General features: G+C 37.2%; 1 protein-coding gene across 2 annotated transcripts; it reads right to left on the minus strand.

Annotated features, from left to right (window-relative positions):
- Positions 1-2,897: 2,897 nt before the first annotated feature.
- Positions 2,898-20,819, minus strand: LOC120085567 (2-oxoglutarate (2OG) and Fe(II)-dependent oxygenase superfamily protein). Of its 2 annotated transcripts, none has more exons than XM_039041610.2 (15): positions 20,541-20,819; positions 20,376-20,453; positions 20,175-20,258; positions 19,910-20,080; positions 19,746-19,814; positions 19,529-19,655; positions 12,746-12,818; positions 12,344-12,460; positions 7,652-7,771; positions 7,522-7,540; positions 5,196-5,274; positions 4,827-5,116; positions 4,438-4,553; positions 4,245-4,338; positions 2,898-3,201 (listed from the first exon to the last, which is right to left on the minus strand). In XM_039041610.2, the coding sequence occupies exons 1-15, from the start codon at positions 20,628-20,630 to the stop codon at positions 3,136-3,138; spliced, it is 1,593 nt and encodes a 530-aa protein (XP_038897538.1). In that variant the 5' UTR covers positions 20,631-20,819; the 3' UTR covers positions 2,898-3,135. The 2 variants fall into 2 exon arrangements, with proteins under 2 accessions (XP_038897538.1, XP_038897539.1); XM_039041611.2 differs by having other exon boundaries at positions 20,175-20,248; positions 20,541-20,760.
- Positions 20,820-21,333: the final 514 nt, after the last annotated feature.

The raw sequence follows: 21,333 nt of genomic DNA on the forward strand, positions 1-21,333 counted from the left end.
ATTGTTAAGCCTTAAAGAATACTTTTGGTTCACATAACTTAAGGTAAGGGATTTGAGCCATAGCACAAGAGTGCCATGGATTAGCATTTTTCCAAAGAGACTAAGAAAAATAAATGATATTATTTTAAAGAATGTGAAATAGTATAATTGAGGATGGAAGATTTGAACTAAATACCTCGTGATTACTAAAACATTCGTATGTCACTTGAGTCATGCTCACTTTGGCCCATTTTTCAATATGAGATTCTCCACAAAGGACTAATAAAACAACAAACCAAGCATAGCTCAATTGACAGACGAGTGTGTTAATAATCACGCGGTCTATGAGTCAAATCCTACCACCCTTGAAAAGAAATTAAAAAAAAAAAAACAAATATTATAAAATAAAAATTAAAGAAAAGAAAAGAAAATGAAGAAAATGCGATTTTTTAAATGACATAGTAAATTAGAGTTAAAAGCATGCGGGATAAAAAAGTGACGATATTAATTTCAATGGAGACTGTTCGAAAAAATCCAAATTTAGCCACCGAAGTTGAAGTGGGAAAAACCAAATCAAACCAACCAATACGTGCATGCAACACTTGCATTATTTGTCTTATCAGAGACTGAAGCTTATTACCATTACAATCATAGGCAAGAATTGGCAAAAGCAAATGACAATAAGCTAGAAAAGCGAGGAGAGGCTCGAAGACCGTGGAAAATGGATGGCAAGATAAACATTCTTTTTTCCACACCATGGGTGAAATTCGAGTTGAAAAGAACAAATCCCAAGAATTTCTTTTTCTTCACAACTTTTCTAGAGGTACTAAGAATTTACTGGAAATATTTTAATAGAGTAGCCTTTTGTAAAGTCAGAAGGAGGAGCAGTAAAATTTGGTAGCAAGTGCGAGTCCTTTTTTTTTTTTTTTTTTTTTTTGGTTCTCTTAATAAATAAAGGCAAACTAAGTTGACGGTGTTGTGTGAATTTGTGCCTCGGTGAGTGATGGTTTGTGGTGGTGGTCCGGGACTTAGGTACTGATGCAAACTAAAACCTAAAGGAAGAAAAAGAAAAGAAAAGGAAAAGAAAAGAAAAGAAAAGAAAAGAAGGAAAAAAAAAAATAAAGACAGGAAAGAAAATTGTCAACGGGGATGAAAATGATACCAACAAAGAGCTCTGGAAGTTTGAATTGCAATTCTGTGGTGAGTCTTTCTTTTGTTGTTGTTGTTGCTAAGAGAAGCCTTTATCAATTTCTGTGCATATTCCCCACATCACAACCTTTAGTAGGCAGCTTAACCTGCTGAATTGCAATAACATCCCAATTATTGAGTTAAACCTTGTCCTTCTCTGCTTTCTCATATGGTCTAGTCTACTGTTATTAGATCATCATATCAATCATTGGTGCAGCAACATATATATTCTTCAGCATGCTTGAAAAGAAATCATATACTTTACTTTAAAACAAAAAAGGGAGTTTTTTTTCTCTCTTTTTATAGGGATACATTCTCATGTTCTATGACTAGAGACTTTTCAATTCCAACAAAATACTTTGAGAATATAGCAGTGTAGTCGTTGAGGTAGAAATGTGAACCATTCAACCTACCAATGTTATAATTGTTATGTTCGAATTGACATAAGAAAACATAGCACAGGAATTTAGAAGAGGTCAAATCAATTTAGTGCATATATATTTAATATTCTCCTAAGTTGATGAGAGAGTAAAAGCCAAGGTGATAATGCAAAGTGGTGCATCTACCTTTATATGATTCCACTCCAGCAGCCACTGTGTAAAAATGCAATCAGCTTACTTTGGTGGATAAAAGGGTTTTGGAATTTAAAATAATAATAATAATAATCACATATAAAATTTCAAAAATGGTAAAGCTTATCAACTCAACCAAAGAAAAGGTTAGGATATTCACAGAGGAGAGAGAGAGAGAGCAGGGAGAGACAAAAACACAGAGAGAGAGAGAGAGAGAAAAAAGAAAGAACCTGGGGATTAATGAAAGGAGGGTTGGGCATTATGGTATATCCTAGCTTTTAGAAAGTATGTGCATGAGTTGGAGGATTAAGGTACAATATGCCATTTGCCTGGTAAAAAAGACTGAATCTTTTTTTTTTCTTTTTTTTTTATAATCTCCCCTCTATGCTGCACAAACAAACAAAAATAAAAGCCTTCTATTCTCTCTACCCTCCCTCTTCTTCTATTAAATTTACCTGCCCATGTCATCATCCACCAGGGAATCTCATCTCAACCAACTTTTCTTTTCCTTCTTTTCTTCCTTCCATTCTTGTTTATTTACAGACCCTTCTTTTCCAATGCTTTTCTCTCCTTTTTTCCCTCCTACTGCAGACCCCTATGTTACCCTCAATCTTTTTCTCTAAAACCTATCTTGGAACTCCCCACTCTACAAGAAACGAATATTCAATACAAATTACATTCCCCATCTAACTCCCTCCACAAATTCGTTCTAATTAGGCCTATCAGAATGGGTTTCCTATCCTTGTCGTCATCTTAGCAAAGTTCAGTTCACATACAGCCAGAAGAATAATGACGACATCATAGGGGTAACAAGGGTCAAAATAGGAGTAGTTGAAAATAGGGTCATTGGTTGTGGATCCTAACGTACTTTTCAGTCTCATCTGTAGATAAACAGAAGCTTCTAGGTAATCTAATCACCGACTAAAGTATCAGGCAGGAGCATTTAGGTTCTCACTTGCTGCTTACGTCATTATTCCTGAATTACGATATTTAGCTCATTAACCATGTTAACTAAAGGATTTTTTTTAATAGGATAACTAAAGGAATTTTATTTGGCTAGAAGAAATGGAGTAAATGTAAAAGTCCATTCGCCATTGGTTTGCTTTGCAGTTTTTATGGGTAAAACTAGATGATAAATGGAGGTATGGAAGTACAAAATTGAAACTTAAATGGCGCTGATTATAAGCAACATTTTATTTCCTTCTCTATACAAATTTACAAAATAAAATGGATCTGAAATAAATTACAAAGTAATGCCTAGAGTAGGTAAAGATTAATATTCTATATAGCTGTGGATAACTTATAAGTAAAAGTACCAACTGAGGAAAAGCTTTAGAAAATGGATAGCATCGATATGCTCCAGAATCTGCAGGACCAATTTCTTTAAAGGACTTCTTCAAGTTCCCGAATTTGGCCCATTTAAGTTTACTCCCACATATTTATCCAGCACACTCTTGAAAACCTGCCGCAGAAATTTAAGTAAAGTTTAATAACAATAACACAACAACATTAAAAAGTAAAGTTTCAAAGTGTTGCAACAGCATATTCGTTGGTCATGCTTATTTATTAGGGAAGGCATAAAAAAAAGTACAAAAGAATAAGAAGGTAGGTTAGTTGTCTATTCTAAGGCGATGAGAATAATAATGTTTTTTAAATAAATAAAAGTAGAATGAAAATAAGTATATGTTGCCTTCAAAACACAGATGCTGAAATGGCGTAATAAATTTCAAAAATTAGACACAAGTGAGAGTATAATTACAAAACTATGGGTAGAGAGCATGCACATTGAGATTCAAAATTACCAAAAGATGTCAAATTCACGGAAGGGAAAAAAAATATTTGAGATATTTAAAGTTGTGAGGAGAAAGAACTCTGGTTTAGGCAATTGATCAAGCTGTTAAAAAATAAATAAATAAACGGCCTCTCGTTTTGAAACTAAACAGTGTAACAACCAAAAAACAGATTTGCAGTTCCTCGAAGGCAAGCAGACAATATTATATTTCATTAGGATCTTTTAAATGTCAACTTATATGACAGTACCTAAATCAAATTAATTGCCAAAGTAAAAGGCGGTTTGGGATGAGTAAATATGCTTCTCATTTTTAAGGTTGCCCGATAGCTAGAAAGAAGTGGATATTTCACATGAACAAAAGCTGAGCACACAATTGCAGAGTGTCGTTTGCAATTTGTGACCAGCCAAATTTATGGAGGATGAGAACTATGTGAGAAGAGCTTTTGTTGTTATCCCACAAAAATTTCCTTGAGATCAATTACTATTACTAGCTACTTGTGTGTTCAGTATTTTGTTCTGAGAAAAGAGAGAGAAAAGAGAAAAGGAGAATAGAAGGGCATATCCTCCCTATTATATAAAACAAATTGCACAGAGCTATACCTATGAATATGATAAACAGGTAAGATATCATGATTGAAGTAAAATAGAGAATAAATAAATAAAACAATTAAAAAGAAAATCGAAATATTGCTGTCAAATAGAGTTACAATGACCTGACGGGCAAAAGACTCTTTCCTGTTTAGAATTGCATCCATCACAGCAAATTGATCGTCAAATGAACCATAGAAAACTTCGTAGAATCTTTTCCTGAGATGAAAGAGATAAAAGCCAAAAGTCAGATATCTCCCAGAGCCTCCAGAATAAGAGGAAAAAAGAAGAGTTCTTTTCTGTAATAAAATAATTAACTGATCCTCCTTGGTGTTTCGTTGATCCATCTGATCAAATTTTCGAGTAAGAACTTCTGCTCCAACTGGTGAAAGCAAGTGCAGTATAAGAGCTTCTAGAGTTCTTGGGAAGTTATTCTAGATTGAAAAGAAAGTAGTATAAGATGACAAGCTAAGGAAGAAACAAAGGGGAAAGCAAAGAAAGAGGAACAATTCCACACATCTATAACTGACTAAAACTAAAAATAGTTTGACATCCATGGAATATATTCGTGCATCTATTACAATAATGAGACACCTTAGTTTATTAATTAGACCAGACACCAATCGGAATAAACTAATTTCCTTCAGGCCTTCAATGAAAAATAATTTCGACCTTGTAAATGTAATAGGGAAGTGAAAAGAACTCACCGCCATGGTGAGAAGGACCTTCTGAAGAATACATGGTTCCAAATTCCAAATAAAGGTAGCTACTTGATCATTCTCCAAGCTAGGTAAACTAGTCAACTTCATCCTCTCCTCCTCATCTGCAGAACCTTTTGTAGAACTAGATTGTAGGGCTCCAATTTGATCAGAAACACTTACGTGGTCATGAACTAAATTAATAAGCCCATGCAGAGCTTGGGAAGTGCAGGGTTCAAGTTCATGACAAGAAGTTTCTTCTCTTAGCTCCTTCTCCTTCAAATCCCCACCTTCAAGTGCTGGATTCAAACATTGAACACCTTGGTCTAGTGATTAACTATAAAGATCAATATATCAAATTGGGGAAGAGAACCTTACCCATCCCTCTAATACTCGATACATCAGTCTTTGTTTCGTCCATGTCAGCAAGAGCGCAAGGCACACGCAAAACTTTGTTCTGTCCTTAATTTTAAAGGTGTCAAAACCAACTCGACCATAATTGCTTTTTGTCTCAAAAAAAAAAAAAATCATAATGAAAAGTCATGGGGATACTGAGTATTTGAACTCAGTCTATAAATTTTCATCTAACAGCTAGTGATCATAGCTTACAAATTTTCAAAACATAGGCCAGAATAGCTTAAGCTCAAGCACAATACTCCAAAAGAAACCTTTTCTAGAAGCAAGGGTGTCTCTCTGATCATAGTTGTGTTAAATTCTTCAGAGCTTCATTAAGGTCCCAGAGAATATGTCCATATATACTACCCAATCTGGATACTCTTTACACCACACACAAAGGTCAATCTTCTGAAGTTCACAAATATATGAATGGACTGCATCCATTCCATGACTGAAGTGAAGTAATCTTCAAAATGTTACTTAATGCAATAATACAGCATACACACTCTATTAGAAGTATCCGTCACAATTACATTTTTTTTATAGGAAAGAAACATTTCATCGATACAATGAAATTAAAAAGGGAAAGAAATGTGGAAGTCCTATTGAAATGATTAAAAATCTATTCCCGTGAGCTACATGGGATGATAAACTATAGTTACACAATTGAGAATTCAATTTACACCAAGTTAGAGATAGGTATATAATTGAAGGGAGAAGAGACTGAGTATCATGCTCTTTATACGTGAAGATGCAAGAATTCCTTTCAAGCCATATATAGAACACAAAAATGCTCAAATGATGTTTAGCCAAAGGATCATTTTTTCCTTCTAAAAAGTGTCCACCATGACTACATTTAAGAACATCATGAGTTGTGCTTGTGCAGATGGTTGGGATATGCATGGTACCCCTTATACTACAGACTGTTGGATGGGTAAGTGGCTTTACAAATATTTGTGTTTTCCAGCAGATGTCAATTTAATTTTATCCATAAGATATTCAAAATTTTCAATGAAGTCGCTTTGTTACCTAACAATGTGAGATCGAAAAAAGTATTTTTATATAAGTTATGTAAATATCTTATATAGAGGGTCACGTGTATTGTCTTGTGAGATTAGTTGAGGTGTCACAAGCTAGCCAGACGCTCACAGATATCGACTATATATGTATATACATATACATATACATATACATGTAGTTATGTAAATATCCATTCTATCCCCAAAAAAGACAACCATAGTTTACTCAATTAAAAAATTCAACCTGGCCCTATCCAAACATTTTAATTGGATAAGATGGGGTAGTAGATATTTATGAGTTTTCTGCTTTTGAGGATAATTCTTCTATTGAGAATTATTGTGAAGTTTTTGATAATTTGTTACAAAAGTCAGAAGAAAGGAGGGCTGTTCAAGTCCCTTCTGTAAGTCTTCCTCCTTTATCTCCTAAAATTCTGCTACATCTCTCCTCCATTATTGAGATTTGTGGTTTGCAATTTTATGAAGCGAAGCATCATTTGGTTTAGGTTACCTCCTGAAGCTTTTTTTCCAGTGACATAAAAGGAATTTTTTACCAAATTTCCACTAAATTATTGTGGAATTTCTGGATTTTGGCTGGTCTTTTGTGGAGCTCTTTGGTAATATAGGAGGCATTTTGTCAAAGTGGTTTGAATTTGTTCAAAGCTTACATGGGAAAGATTTTTTTATTGATATGCATCTATAAAGATTAGTTTTTGGATAAGTATTTGCAAGGTTTGGTTACACTGTAGATTCTATTGATGCTTTTAAACCTGGTATTGGCAGCAGATTTTCTAATTGGAAGGTTCCTAGGATTGAGTTATTGGTTTTGTACTCACGTTTACATAGTTGTTGTCTTTGATCTTTGGGTTGCAGATTTTATATCATGGTCTGTCTCCATTGTCAATTGGTGCTAGTTTGTTTTATTTTCTTTCATCGTAATTTGAGCGTTAAATCTATTTTTATTTTATCAATGCAAAGTCTCTTTTCTTTTGAAAAAAGAAACGAGGTAGATATTTATCAAGCAAAAGAAGTCAACTTCTAGAAAAACATTCCTTTCAAATGTCATGCCACCGTCGTCTTTATTTCATGATACAATTTTTTGGATTTTATTTTTTTTAAAAAAAATCTATATCTAGAGGCTGAGGGTAATTTTTTTTTTCTTGTAATTGAAAGAAAACTTTGAGAATGAATGAAAGAATACAGGGATAAACACGATTGAAATGGCATATATAACCATAAAAAAGTTAGGAGAACCATTCCCAAGAAATAAGATCATAAATATTACTACATACCATTTCTCCGTCCATCAATCTTTTGAATTACCAGAGTCATTCAACGAACCAAATTAGATATGAAACAAAAAGACATCAGGTTAGTTTACCAAATGAAGTTGTAAATTAAGGAAGCTAGATACTGAAGTACCTTCTCAATATTCTACGCAAGTAATATGCGTCCATGTGCTCTGACATGCTAGACATCATGTGGGCTTGCCACCAAAAGTTAACAGCAATGGTTAAATCCTCACTATCAACCTGATGAAACCTGTAGGAGAAGATTGAAATATCTAATCATAAATATTAGGAAAATACAATAAACCAAAATTATAGCATGGCCTACTAGAATTGCAGAGCATGCTCTCCAGTGAGTGCAAAAAAACTAAACAAGTTCTGCAGAGAAACAAGTGACATAAATATTTAGGTTAAATTACAAGTTTAGTCCTTAAACTTTGAGGTTTGTATTTGTTGGTTTGAAATTTAGGCCTTTCTTAAACTTGCTATTTTGTATCTTATAGACTCTTGACATATTCAAGAAATTTGGTTCACCTAGGTTCTTCCATGCAATAATATGACGATATCCTCTTCAGGATGTCCTTTCTAGAATGATGTGTGGGATCTTCTTTTTTTTCCCCTTTTTTATGGAAAAATCAGCTTCCATTTCCCAAAGAGGTAGTACTAGAAACCCAAAACAACAGAAACTAACTCGTGAGCAAAAAAAAAAAAAAAAAAAACTAAAATTAAGAAGATACAAATCATTACACACAAGAACATCACAAAAAAAAAAAAAAAGGGTCACCGAATGACAAGAGTGAGAGATAAAAGTAAAGAGCACTAAATTTCCACCGAGTTAGAAGCATGGAACCTAGCAAGGCCCAAACCCCCTGATGCGATCATGCACTCACCAACCTGCAAATGAGCCAAGGCCAAGAATAAGCTCACAACACAAGCCCAGATATGCACCTTTCCGTGTAATCTGCTCCAACTACCTATGTTGCATGCACCAGCTTTCCCCCTAGACACTACCTCACATGCCTATCACTCGTCTACTACTTAGGCTCATGCGTGCCCATATCCGTGCACTTCGCCTCTACCAATGCCTTATATGTCCACACATATGCTCACAAACACTGCATTGCATGCTTCCTTGCAGTTGTGTACATGCATATGACCTTGCAGCTGCACCAACAGTCCCATTCCCTCCCACCCACCCCCCACCCTACGCACCACTTTGGTTTCTTTTTCATGGATCTTAGCACCTATTATGTTTTTACATTCTTCTATTACCATTCCTAACTTAAATAAGTTTGTTTCCCTTAGGGGCTGTTTGGAGCGCTAAGTTGAGTTATGAAGTTTGGAGTTAATATTTGTGGAGTTAATATGTCTATGGAGTTAAAAAATCTATTTAGGATGTAGAGTTGTTTGGCCAGGGTTCAAAAGTTTGTGTTTGGGGTGTAGAGTTCAATTATTATGTCAAGAGTATATTGTGCAATTTTAAAAAAGTAGACTTTCTGGAGGTTATTTTTGTTTGCTAAACTTTTTGTTTAACCCTAAAAATTGCACACAAATTTTCCCAAATTTTTAAAACTCAATTGAGAAGTTAACTTAAAACCTTAACTTATATTGTACAATTTTTTACATGTAATCATTGTACTTACAATATACAAAATACTCTTATTTCATACAAACAACCAAATTACAATATACTTTCACATTAGTGAAATGTATGAGTATAATCTACACAAAATTAAAAAAGTACTGGATCAAGAGATTTAGGACTTTTTATGGCATCTTATATCAAATTGTAGGTTAGGGTTTATGATGTATATAAGTTTGTGTAGGGAATACGATCAAAGATCCTACATTGGTTAGATAAGGGGATGATCATGGGTATAAAAGAGAAGACAGCTAAAATCTGTTTGGATTGTCTAAGAAAAAAGTTCAAAAAAAGTCATTTGTATTTAAATTTAAACACTTTTTATAAGAAGTATTTAAAATAAAAATACAAATGTGTTTGGTTACATTTTCACTAAAGTGTTCTTATACACAAGTTTTTTTTGTTTGGTTATATGCTCAAAGTGTTTCTATTAATGTTAAATTACTATATAAGAAGACTATTAAACATTATGAACTAATAATTTCAATTTTGTATTTAACACTTTTACCAACCAAGTTTTTTTTTCTTCTTGTGTGATTGGCTAAGTTGGTCGTTGGAGATGATTGATGGAGTTGGTCAACGAAGGTGATTATCGAAGTTAGTCGCCGGAGATGGTAGTCGGGTAGAGTTGGATGTCGAAGTTGGTCGCTGAAGATGGTTGTCGGAAGCGATCTTCACCTGAAGTAGTTGGCAAAGGTGGTCGTCGTTGGAGTTTGGCCACTGAAGGTAGTCGTCTGAGCATGATGTGAATGCTAGTAAGGCGGCAATAGTAGTGATGATGGTTATTACTGGAGTTAGGCGTCGAAGGTGATCGGCAGAGGTGGCTGTTGGAGCATGTCGCTGGAGTTGGTCATCGACTATGGCTGGTGGGTGGAGTCATTAGAAATATTGAAAGGAGGGAGAGAGAACGAGGAGAAGATGGAGTTCTTCAATAAATGTGCAAACTTCAATAGCAAACACTATCGAAGTTGGTAGAGCTGAGATATTTAACACTGACTTGTGAAGTTAGTGTGGGTGTGGACCAAACACTGAGCTGGTTTTTTTAACCAACTCAACTCAAGATGGTGGGCCGAACACCCCATTAATTATTACAAGACTTATTTTTCTTATTCCAGATGGAATATTTATTCCTTTTAAGTTTGATTAAATCTTAATATATGGAGAATTGGGCCTTCTTGCCCTTTTCAAGGCTACCCCTAGGCTTATATATAAACCATGTTCAGTCTTAGAAAGAAGACTTATTAAATAAAATTTGACGCTCCTATTAATTATGGTCAAGTGCATTTTTCCCCTTTTGCAAGTCTTGCTTTAGACTTGAATTGAAAACATTCAAGACTTGGGTGGTCACCGAACTTGGGGAGTATTTCGGTCTTAAGTGAAGAAAGGTTTTTGATGTAGCCTTTAAGGATAAATGGAGAGAAATCTCCAATAATAAAATCAAAGTCTTCATTATGAATCAAAAGTTATCAATATAAGAAGACAATTTCTCTATTTATAGAGAATTTGAAAGCAAACTACTCTTAATCCTAATTAATAAAAAAAATTAATCCTAATAAACCAAGAAGACTAAATCCTAATCCTAATAATCTGGAAGGTATCACGATACCTTCCCTACAACAACAATCAAGAGAAGGATAGAGTACGATAATTCCTCAAGGGACAATATGCATTCAATCAGCCAAAAACACAAAATGACAACAGTTCCTTCCCAGCTATTCGAGAGAGCTGGTACTCTCCACACCAAACAAGTCTGTTTGTTTTTCAAAATACACAATGACATCCCCATACAAAAGCTTCCCTAGCTAAATAAGCCTCTTTACACAAAAAAAAGTATCTTCCAAAAAAAAGTATCTTCCTGTTCAACTACTCACTTACATAGTCCTAGGTAAACTAACGAGTGTAATTCCACTATTACCCTTCCTACAGTACGTTTGGACTATTGGTGGTCTCACATAAACCAAAGAAACTAATCTTAATCTTAATCAATTAGGGGGTGTTTGGGGTAAGGAGTGGAATAGTGAGGAATAAGGAGTTACGAAGTTTAGGAAATTGTAAATTCCTAGGGCCCATGGTGTAAGGAGTCGATAAGATATAAATTTGATGTTTTTTGGTAGCGAGATCCACCAACTCCTTAGGCCAAACAAGGAGTGGAGTTCACAAAGTCCTACTTCCCTACTCATACTTCTCAACTCCTTGGGCCAAACACACCCTTAAGGATTAGACCAAGATACTCTAATTTACCCTAATTCTACTACATCAGTTTTCTTTGTATATAGGACTTTGACCTAAAAGTAATCCATTTATAGCTTTTCTTTGAGTTGAAATAAAATTGATTCAAAGGTGTAAAGCAAATGAAAAGGTTTTCCACACCAGTTCACTAGTGTTGTCATATCACCTCCCCTAAGATTAATCCTTTTTTCAAGAAATCAGATTCGATTGAGAAAGATGAAAGAACAAAAAAGGAGCTTACAAACCCTATCCACCTAAGAACTCTCAGTGGGACTTCTATACTCCCAGTACACACTAATCAGCAGAAGACATCAATGTGTGGGAAATGGAAAGTGGATTACCTTGCCTAAGACCTCCCACCCCTAGGCTTTACCTTTGATCAACGCAGTGAACTAACAGATCTTCATTTATAACCATGATCTTTTTGCCATAAAACTCTATCGAGGAAATTTCAATCAACATGATTATAGGCTTTTTAAGACTCAATCTTCTCAACTTATGAGCCTCATTGTATCGAATTGCCCCATCGGGAACAAGAAATCCATCAAAGATTTTCATTCCTGCAATAAGAGACCCCTAGATTCTTTTTTCCTTTTTTTTTTTTTAAAAAAAAAACATAACTGTTCATTGAAATGATGAAAAGAGAGTAGTGCTCAAGATACAAATATATAAAAATAAAACAACAAAGCATAAGATCAATGCAGAGAACTAAAACAATCCAAATCAAACAAGAGAGGACGAAACTGAAGCATCCTCACAAGTAATAAACCAAGGAGGAGATCTTCCAAAATGTCCAACCAAACTTAGGGAAGGGACTAATCTTGAAAGGCTTGAAGAAATATTCCAACACAAAACTCCGCAATGTAATCTAAAACCCCAAGAAATCAAAACAATAGAGGATAGGCTTCTAGGGATGTTATCAATAAACACATGATACTGGACCTCATTACTTACCACCCTTCTGGAATAAAAAGTGCATCACCAGCTTGAAGAATAACTGTCTGAGAGGATTTCATTGAATATTTTGCTCTTGGATAAAGTGAATAGTCAGGCTTTTCTAACGCAAGAGAGCTGCAAAAATATACAAGAACTCAGGCTGGCCGTTCACAATTATGGAAAAAAAAATCATGGAATATAAATTAAAGCTGTTGATGACACCAATCCATCAAACTACAAATACTAGAACCAAAATTTTAAATTGGTAAGTTAGAATTAACTGTCTTTTTAATCTATTCAAGCCAAGAATAAATATCTTCCAATATTAAACTTTTTTTTTTTTTTTTTTTTGGTGGAAACTCCTATATTAAACTGTTTAGAGAAAATATACGTGAAAACGACAACAAAGAGGTACTGTACCTATGATTAGAGGCTTCTCCGTAAATATGCATCGGGTACAGTAGGGGAGTTGCAGAAGGTGGCCACAAAATTACTGGAAACATAAAGCTAGTTGGTATATATATTACAACAAAGTGAGTTGGATTTTTTTTTAAAAAAAAAAATCCTATTAGTGCATGTAAATAGGAAATAATTTCAAGATTCACAAGCATCATTTTGATAACAAAATTGCAATTTCCCTCATTAACATTTTGCAATTAATAGATTGAGTGTGGTTGTCAGTAAATTAGTTTTCTCGTCCTGTTTTAACTATAACAAGAACTCTACTGTGATCTAACTTTTATACTATAATAGCTTTCTGTCAATTAAGTATTAAAGATTAGCTGAACGTCCAGAAGTAAGCTTTTTTTAAATCCCAACTGGCATGTAGGATATTTTATCTATTTTACAAACTTTCCTTCTTTTAGCGAGATCTAGCTGGTAATAGGACTTCAGTCACTTCTCTTTAAATGAATAAGTGAACTTTCATTGAAAAAAAAAAAAAATAATACCGGACATACAATTAAATTAAATAATTAAATGAAACTATAAAAACGAGGCTATAAAAAGGTGCTGAAGGATGCCCCGAGAGATGCATAGAATTTATTGTACATGTTCCATCGTTATTATAACCTTACCACCTGTCATTGGATGTGAGGTGCCCTTGTTTGCCCAAAATTTTTACTTGCCCTATACTATGAATGAAATATAAAAGAGGCGAGAAGAAAAGAGAGACTAACACACAGTTTACGTGGAAACCCTAGAACGGAGAGAAAAACCACGATACATATCTTTTTCTTATTATTTAATTGATACATTGAATACAAGGGAACAAGGCGAATAAATAAACAGTAGAGAACCCTAGGGTGGAAGAAAATTACAAAAATACCCCTAGGTTAAAACCCTACTTTCAACACTCCCCCTCAAGTTGGGGCATAAATATCAATAAGACCCAACTTGCTGATATAATAATCAAAGTTTGGTCTAAGTAACCCCTTGGTGAGAACATCTGCCACTTGTTGGTTTGAGGGAACATGGGGAATGCAAATGCTTCCACTATCTAGTCTTTCTTTGATGAAGTGTCTATCAAACTCTACATGTTTGGTACTGTCATGTTGGACTGGATTGTTTGTGATGCTTATTGCTGCTTTATTATCACAAAACAATTTCATGGGAAGCTCACTATCTTGGTGAAGATTAGACAGAACCTTCTTCCGCCAGATTTCTTCACAGATCCCTAAGCTCATTGCCTTGTATTCAGCTTCAGCGCTACTTCTGGCAACCACTCCCTGTTTCTTACTTCGCCAAGTGATAAGGTTACCCCAGACAAAGGTGCAGTATCCGGAGGTTGACTTTCTATCAACGACAAAGCCTGCCTAATCAGAATCGGTATATGTTTTGATAGTCCTTTTCCTGGACTTTCTGAACATTAGGCCCTTACCAAGAGTCCCCTTCAAGTACCGAAGGATATGCTCAACCGCAGTCATATGCTCCTCATAGGAAGCTTGCATAAATTGGCTTACCACGCTCATTGCATATGAAATATCTGGTCTTGTATGGGACAAGTACATCAACTTCCCAACTAACCTATGATACATTTCCTTGTTAACAGGAATTTTGTTGTTTATAACACCAAGTTTTGCATTATACTCCACGGGTGTGTTAGCTGGTTTACACCCAATCATGCCTGTTTCTTTGAGTAAGTCCAGTGTATATTTCCGTTGCGATACTGAAATACCTTCTCTTGATCGAGCCACTTCCATTCCAAGGAAGTATCTTAGCTTACCGAGGTCTTCAATCTCAAATTCTTCGGCTATTTTTGTTTTAAGCCTCGTAATTTCACCCTCATCGTCGCCAGACAGAACAATATCATCAGCATACACTATAAGGACTGCAATCTTCCCAGAGCCTGACTTTTTTGTAAACAGTGTATGATCTGAGTGCCCTTGTTTATATCCCTGTACTTTATCTTTTGAGTTGTTCTGCCGGATCGGTCAAATGTGGTGAACCTGTCAAACCAAGCCCTTGGAGACTATTTCAACCCATATAACGACTTTTTCATTCTGCATACCCTATGCTTGAACTGACTCTCAAACCCAGGAGAGGGCTCATATAGACTTCCTCTTCAAGTTCTCCGTTCAAGAATGCATTCTTAACATCTAACTAGTGAAGTGGCCAATCTTTGTTCACAGCAATCGACAACAATACGCGAATAGTGTTGAGTTTGGCCACGGGAGAGAATGTTTTAGAGTAATCAACTCCGAAGGTCTGGGTGAAGCCTTTAGTAACCAGTCTGGCCTTATACCGATCAATCGTCCCATCTGACTTGTACTTTACGGTGAACACCCATTTGCATCCAACTGTCTTGTGCCTTTCAGGTAAAGACACCTGTTCCCAAGTTCCATTTTTCTCAAGAGCCCTCATTTCTTCCATAACAGCCGTTTTCCATTTAGAACTCTCCATTGCTTCACGAATACTGCTTGGGACCATGATAGTGTCCAAGCTGGTAGTGAGAGCTTTAAATTCGGGAGACAGATTGCTATATGTCATGTAGCTGTGCATAGAGTACTTCGTACATGAACGAGTACCTTTCCTAAGCGCTATAGGAAGGTCGAGAGAGGCATTATGATTTTCCAACTCTCCAGGTTTCTTAGTATGATCGGTCATCTGTATATCTTTCAGTAGTACCTTCCACTTCCTCACCAATTGCTGGCATTTTTCCTCTTCTGCTATCATTCTTAGCCGTCTCCTCATCTATCACATTTTCAGTATTGTCGCCTCCTTCGTCCTTATCCTCTCTGCATTTTCCAGTCTCCATACATATATCAATATCGTTAGTTTCAGGAATACACGTATCTGGATTTGAAGCAGGGTCTGATTCATGGACTGGAGCCGATTGTTCAACAGGTAGCGCTCCTTCCTTTCTAAGATTCTTCCTATAATAGGTTATCCATGGAATCTAGTTGGTAGGAAGGACCGGACAGGCATTTTCAGAACTGGGAGAAGAAATCAGGGCAGATTCTAAAGGAATAGCATAGGAAGACCAATTAGTCTCTTCACTCAAGTTCTCACCCTGAAGAGGACTAACGAGAAAGAAGGGTTGATCCTCCAGGAAAGTAATGTCCATGGAGACAAAATACTTACGAGAAGATGGATGATAGCACTTATACCCACGTCGATGGAGAGAGTACCCAACAAAGACACATTTCTGAGCACGTGGAGTGAATTTTGTGCAATTTGGGCCATGGGAATGGACAAACGCGACGCAGCAGAAGACCCGGAGGGGAACATCAGAAATCAAGCGAGTAGTCGGATAGGATTCTTTGAATAGGTCCAAGGGATTATGAAAGTCAAGAACACGAGAGGGCATGCGATTAATGAGGTGGACGGCTGTAAGAATGGCATCTTCCCACAGATAGGATAGAAGAGTGGCAGACAACATTAAGGACCGGGCAACTTCCACCAGATGACGATTTTTACACTCGGCTACTCCATTCTGTTGGGGAGTATAAGCACACGAGCTCTGATGGACAATCCCTTTAGACACAAGAAAGTCTCGGAAAGAGGTGTTAAAGAACTCTCACCCATTATCACTCCTCAAAATTCCAATCTTTGCACGAAACTGGGTTTCAACAGTTGTATAGAATTGTTGAAAGACGGAAGACACCTTAGACTTATCAGTAAGTAAGAAAACCCAAGTGAGGCGGGTGTGGTCGTCTATGAAGGTGACGAACCAACGTTTGCCAGTGGAGGTAGTAGTAGGTGAGGGTCCCCAGACGTCACTATGAATTAGGGAGAAAGGACTGGACGACTTATAAGGTTGAGAATGAAAAGTAACACGACTTTGTTTGGCACGAATACACACATCACAATTTAAAGAGGCTATATTAACATTACGGAATAAATGCGGAAACAAATATTTCGTATATTGAAAGTTTGGATGTCCTAAACGATAATGCCATAACATAAAGTCATTTTTGGAAGTAGAGAAATTTAAAGACATAAAACCAATTCTATGATCCTCCCTAGAAGAAGCATCGTTAGAAAGGAAGTAGAGCCCCCTATCGTACCGGGCAGTGCCAATCGTCATCCCTGACTTCTAGTCCTGAAACACAACAAAATCTGGTGAGAAAATGGCCTTACAATTCAAATCTCTCGTAATTTTACTGACCGATAAAAGATTATATGAAATTTTAGGCACATGTAGTGTATCACGTAGTACTAAACCATCAAACGGGAAGGTATGTCCTTTCCCTGCAATCGGGGCAAAGGACCCGTCTGCAATTCTAAAACGTTCATTCCCCGCACTCGGATAGTATGAAATAAACAAATCTGAAGAACTGGTGAGGTGATCTGTGGCCCCTGAATCTACAATCCAGGGTTTCTTGCCATTAATGCTAATAAGGCCAAACGAGTGAAATGTACCTGATTGTGCAATAGTACTTACCCCGACCGCACTCAAATTGGTCTTATTATCGGCTGAGGGCTGATGATGTGTATTCTCATTAACCGAGTCACTTACGAGAGCACGCCCAGAGTTTGATTTGCAATGTGACTGTCGTCACCTACTGTTTGGGGGTCTCCCGTGCAACTTCCAGCATTGGTCCTTCATATGTCATGGCTTCTTACAATGCTCACAAACAGGTGTAGGCTTTTTATCACCATCGGCACTAGATGCCTTTGTAACAAAGGTTGATGCATCAGTGGAAACAACAACAGGATTGTTCATAGCCTGTGATCGATCCTCTTCCAGTCGTATCTCTAAACAAACTTCTCTGAGAAAGGGTGTAGGTCGTTGACCCAATATGCGACTCCGAACACTATCAAATTTGGAGTTCAATCCCACCAGGAACATATACACCCGATTGGCCTCTTTAAGTTTCAAGTATTGGGCCCCATCTTGCGCACAGTTCCAAACAATCTCTTGGCAAAGGTCCATCTTTTGCCAATACACTGACAGTTTATTAAAGTAGGATGTGACAACCATGGTCCCTTGTTTGCACTCATGGACCTACTTGTGTAGTGTGTACAGCCGAGATGCATTCTGTCGCTTTGAGTACAGGTCCCTTGCTGCCTCCCAGATATCTCTAGCAGTTGCTGCACATAGTAAAGGTCGGTCAATCTGTGGCTCCATACTATTGATGAAGACATAGCGTAAAAGAGAATCCTCCCCTTTCTAGATTCTTTCTTGAGGATCGTCCGAGATGGGTTTCAGAATTTCTCCTGTCAGATACCCGAATTTTTGCCTTCCCTTTAAGGCCATTCTAATCGATTGAGACCAGGAGAAATAATTATGGCCATTCAATTTTATTCCTACCAGAATTCCTACAGAATTTCCCATTGAGCCAGATAAGTAAGTTGTATTGGGCAAAATAGAGAACAAATTTACCGGATTCTCTGTGGTGACAGGTTGAGGATTCGTGCCAAGAGCCGTTTCAAAATCTGAAATCTGCACTTGGAGATACGCCAACCGTCATCGGACATCATCAGGACATTGGACCGAGCCACCATGATTTGGCGTGTCTGGAAAGGAAGCTTTGACCGACAACTGGGTATGGGAAGAACCAGCTGTGTATGCTGGAATCGAGCCGCCGGCTGGAGGAGTTACGAACGGAGGTTGCGTCGGGTCATCTGCTCGGATCGGCGCTCGAAACGGCTACGATTGGACAGAGATAGGAACGATCGGCTCGTGCGGCATGATCGGCGCTCGAAACGGCTACGGTTGGACAGAGACAGGACTGATCGGCTCGTGCAGCATGATCGGCGCGGACGAAGGGTTTTGTGTCATTCCAACAACGACTTGGCTCGATCTCACGTCTCTAACCATTGAATGGGTCCTCGATCTGGAGCGATGTTGACAACACTCCCTGCGGCGGCTGGATCGAGCGTCTCTGACCATGGAAGATGGCTTCGGTCTAGAGCGTCTCGTCTATCAGTGGCGGCTGGATGACTACAGTGGCTGGGATCAGCTGCGGTATGGCGGCTTGAAGATACTCCTTCATAGCCACTTGGATGACAGCTTTCATGTCCACGATTGGAGCTCCATCGGTTCCCACGGGGGCTGCTGAAGACATCTGTGGTTGGTTTCTTCGTCGACAGCTAGGGTTTCGTCGTCATGCTCTGATACCATGATGAAATATAAAAGAGGCAAGAAGAAAGGAGAGACCAACACACAGTTTACGTGGAAACCCTAGAACAGGGAGAAAAACCACGATACAAATCTTTTTCTTATTATTTAATTAATATACTGAATACAAGGGAACAAGGCGAATAAATAGACAGTAGAGAACCCTAGGGTGGAAGACAATTACAAAAATACCCCTAGGTTAAAACCCTACTTTCAACATGAAGCACAAATGCTTCATGTGAGGCAAAGAAGCCCTATCAAATATTGATACTCCTGGATCTTCCTTTTTGTTAGTGAGCGGAAAAATAGAAAAGAAAACAAATTTCATTGGGACTAATGAAAGTAAAAACAAAACAAAGTAATTAAAACAATTAAGAAATAATAAGGCGTGACTGAGTGGAGACCAAACAAACAAGAAGGAAACAAAGAATTAATACATGAGCATTGTCAGATTGACGAGATATGAGTTCTATCATCTTTATCGTTGACATTGATGTTGACAAGACAAGAAAATGAAGAAATATAAAGTGTCACGTTCTTTCATTGGGGAAAAACAGAGAAAAGAGTCATAAGTGTATGGTGCAATGAGAAACATGAGCAATTGGAATCAGGATAAGGGAAGATAATCAAGGACTAACCTCGTTTTCTGCCAGAAACTATGCATAGAACATTATGGTGTGGGTCATAGTGAGTACTTGACCTAGATTGAGCACTGTTCATCCAAAGGTTTATAGAGGCTACCTTCTTTTTCTCCAGAAACACAGGCTTCAAACCAACAAATGGTATCAAAAAATTAAGCAATATAAAAATAGAATTTGACAACATGTAACTTATACGGAGGAGAGATATACAAACTGTTTGAATATTTTTTCTCAGCGGTTCCAATTGTGCCCGTTCTTCATTTATAACATCCAAAATTGGCACCTGAAATAGACCTATCAGATAGTAAAGCTCGGAAAACAATTAGCAGAATAAAGCATTACATATATGATCTATCTGTTGTACTAAAGTTCTTCAACCTGTGCTAAGTACAATTTTTGAGGATCATCTTCAAAAGGCAAACAGTCTTTCTCCAAATCAGGACCGGTCAACCTGTTAGAATTTGATTCGGAAGAAACGAAATTTCCTTGACTCCTTTCTAGCAGACGCAGCTTGCAAAATTGAATAAAGGTAGAAAATGGAATCGGAACCTATGAAAGATCGATGCATTCATCAGAATCAAAGCAAAAGATCCTTACATTTCAGTTTCAAATAAGAATTTAAGAATTCTGGTAAGGATTATACTCTCTCATGGCTTCTAAGGTCGCCATAAAAAACAGGAGCCGTTCTAGTGAGCATAGCTTCCACAATGCATGACCCTGCGCATTCCTATAGTTCAATTTACAAATATAATTTAATCACCAGCTCAAAATTACCTGCAGCCTAATGGATAACCAAGGAGCAAGCTCAAGCTGACTGAAATGAGAAGGGAAGTTGAAATACAACCTGAAGATTGTCAAGGCCGCCACTGTATGGATTCCACTCCGATAAAACTCTCCAGTCCTTGACGCATCCTACAAGAACCTACGGAGCCATAGAACATAAGAAACGGAAGGTAATACAATGGAATTGCCTACGAAACAACATCAGATGAACAATCAAGAAGATTACAGCGGGAACGTTGCGAGATTCTATGAGAGACTCGAACTCTAAGGCTGAAAGAGGAACTTTGAAGCGTTGGATTTGGAGAATTTCATCCATCGATCGGGAGTTCGTGTGCTCGAATGTAACTCAGAGGGAGCCGAGTACTGCGCCTACCGGGAGCGAGGAAACGGGGGAATTAGTGGGGACGATGCTGCAACTGAATTTGTCAAACATCCATATTGCAACCATACTATTAAATTTTGGAAATTTGTAAGAATGGCCTATTTTGGGGGCTAACTGAAATATGGTGCGAGTTGAAGGAAACACGAAAATTTGACCTTTTGCTTAATTGTCCTCGAAAATACACTCAATTGGCCCCCGACATCCAAGCCTTGATTCCTGAAATCGTTCCCCATTCTCATTCTCTTCTATAGATTCCCAATCCCGATCAGCGGTCCAACTCCACGCTTTTCGATCTCGTTCCCTTCATCGATTCCTGTTCCTCGATCTTGATCCACATTAGACTACATGTTAGTCATTAAAATCGGTCCCAAATCTTGTTCCCAATACTCCTTCCCATTCTCAATCCTTTTTCTCGATCACGATCTCGATTCCCATTCCCAGTGGAAATTAATGTGGTATACGAAACTGAAAAATCACACAATCATATCAAATCAATTTAATGAAACTTGTTTTAGAAGCGTCGTCTGAAATTTAGAGAACACAAAATATTTTTTCGTTTGATATCCATTTTTAACAAAGAAACATTACATCTTAATTTTGTGAAGAACCCATACGTCCATTCAAGCTATGACTAGCA

The sequence above is a fragment of the Benincasa hispida genome, chromosome 9 (assembly GCF_027475165.1).
Source record: "Benincasa hispida cultivar pf3 chromosome 9, pf3_genome.v1.1, whole genome shotgun sequence".
In the NCBI taxonomy this organism is placed as follows: Eukaryota; Viridiplantae; Streptophyta; class Magnoliopsida; order Cucurbitales; family Cucurbitaceae; genus Benincasa; species Benincasa hispida.

Bases quoted from the DNA above. Each gene is read 5' to 3' on its own strand.
- LOC120085567 (XM_039041610.2), bottom strand. From the start codon at position 20,630: ATGGATGAAATTCTCCAAATCCAACGCTTCAAAGTTCCTCTTTCAGCC. The intron at 20,454-20,540 runs GTAATCTTCTTG...ATGGCTCCGTAG, and splicing joins AATCTCGCAACGTTCCCGCT to GTTCTTGTAGGATGCGTCAA. The intron at 20,259-20,375 runs GTTGTATTTCAA...ATTGAACTATAG, and splicing joins GCGGCCTTGACAATCTTCAG to GAATGCGCAGGGTCATGCAT.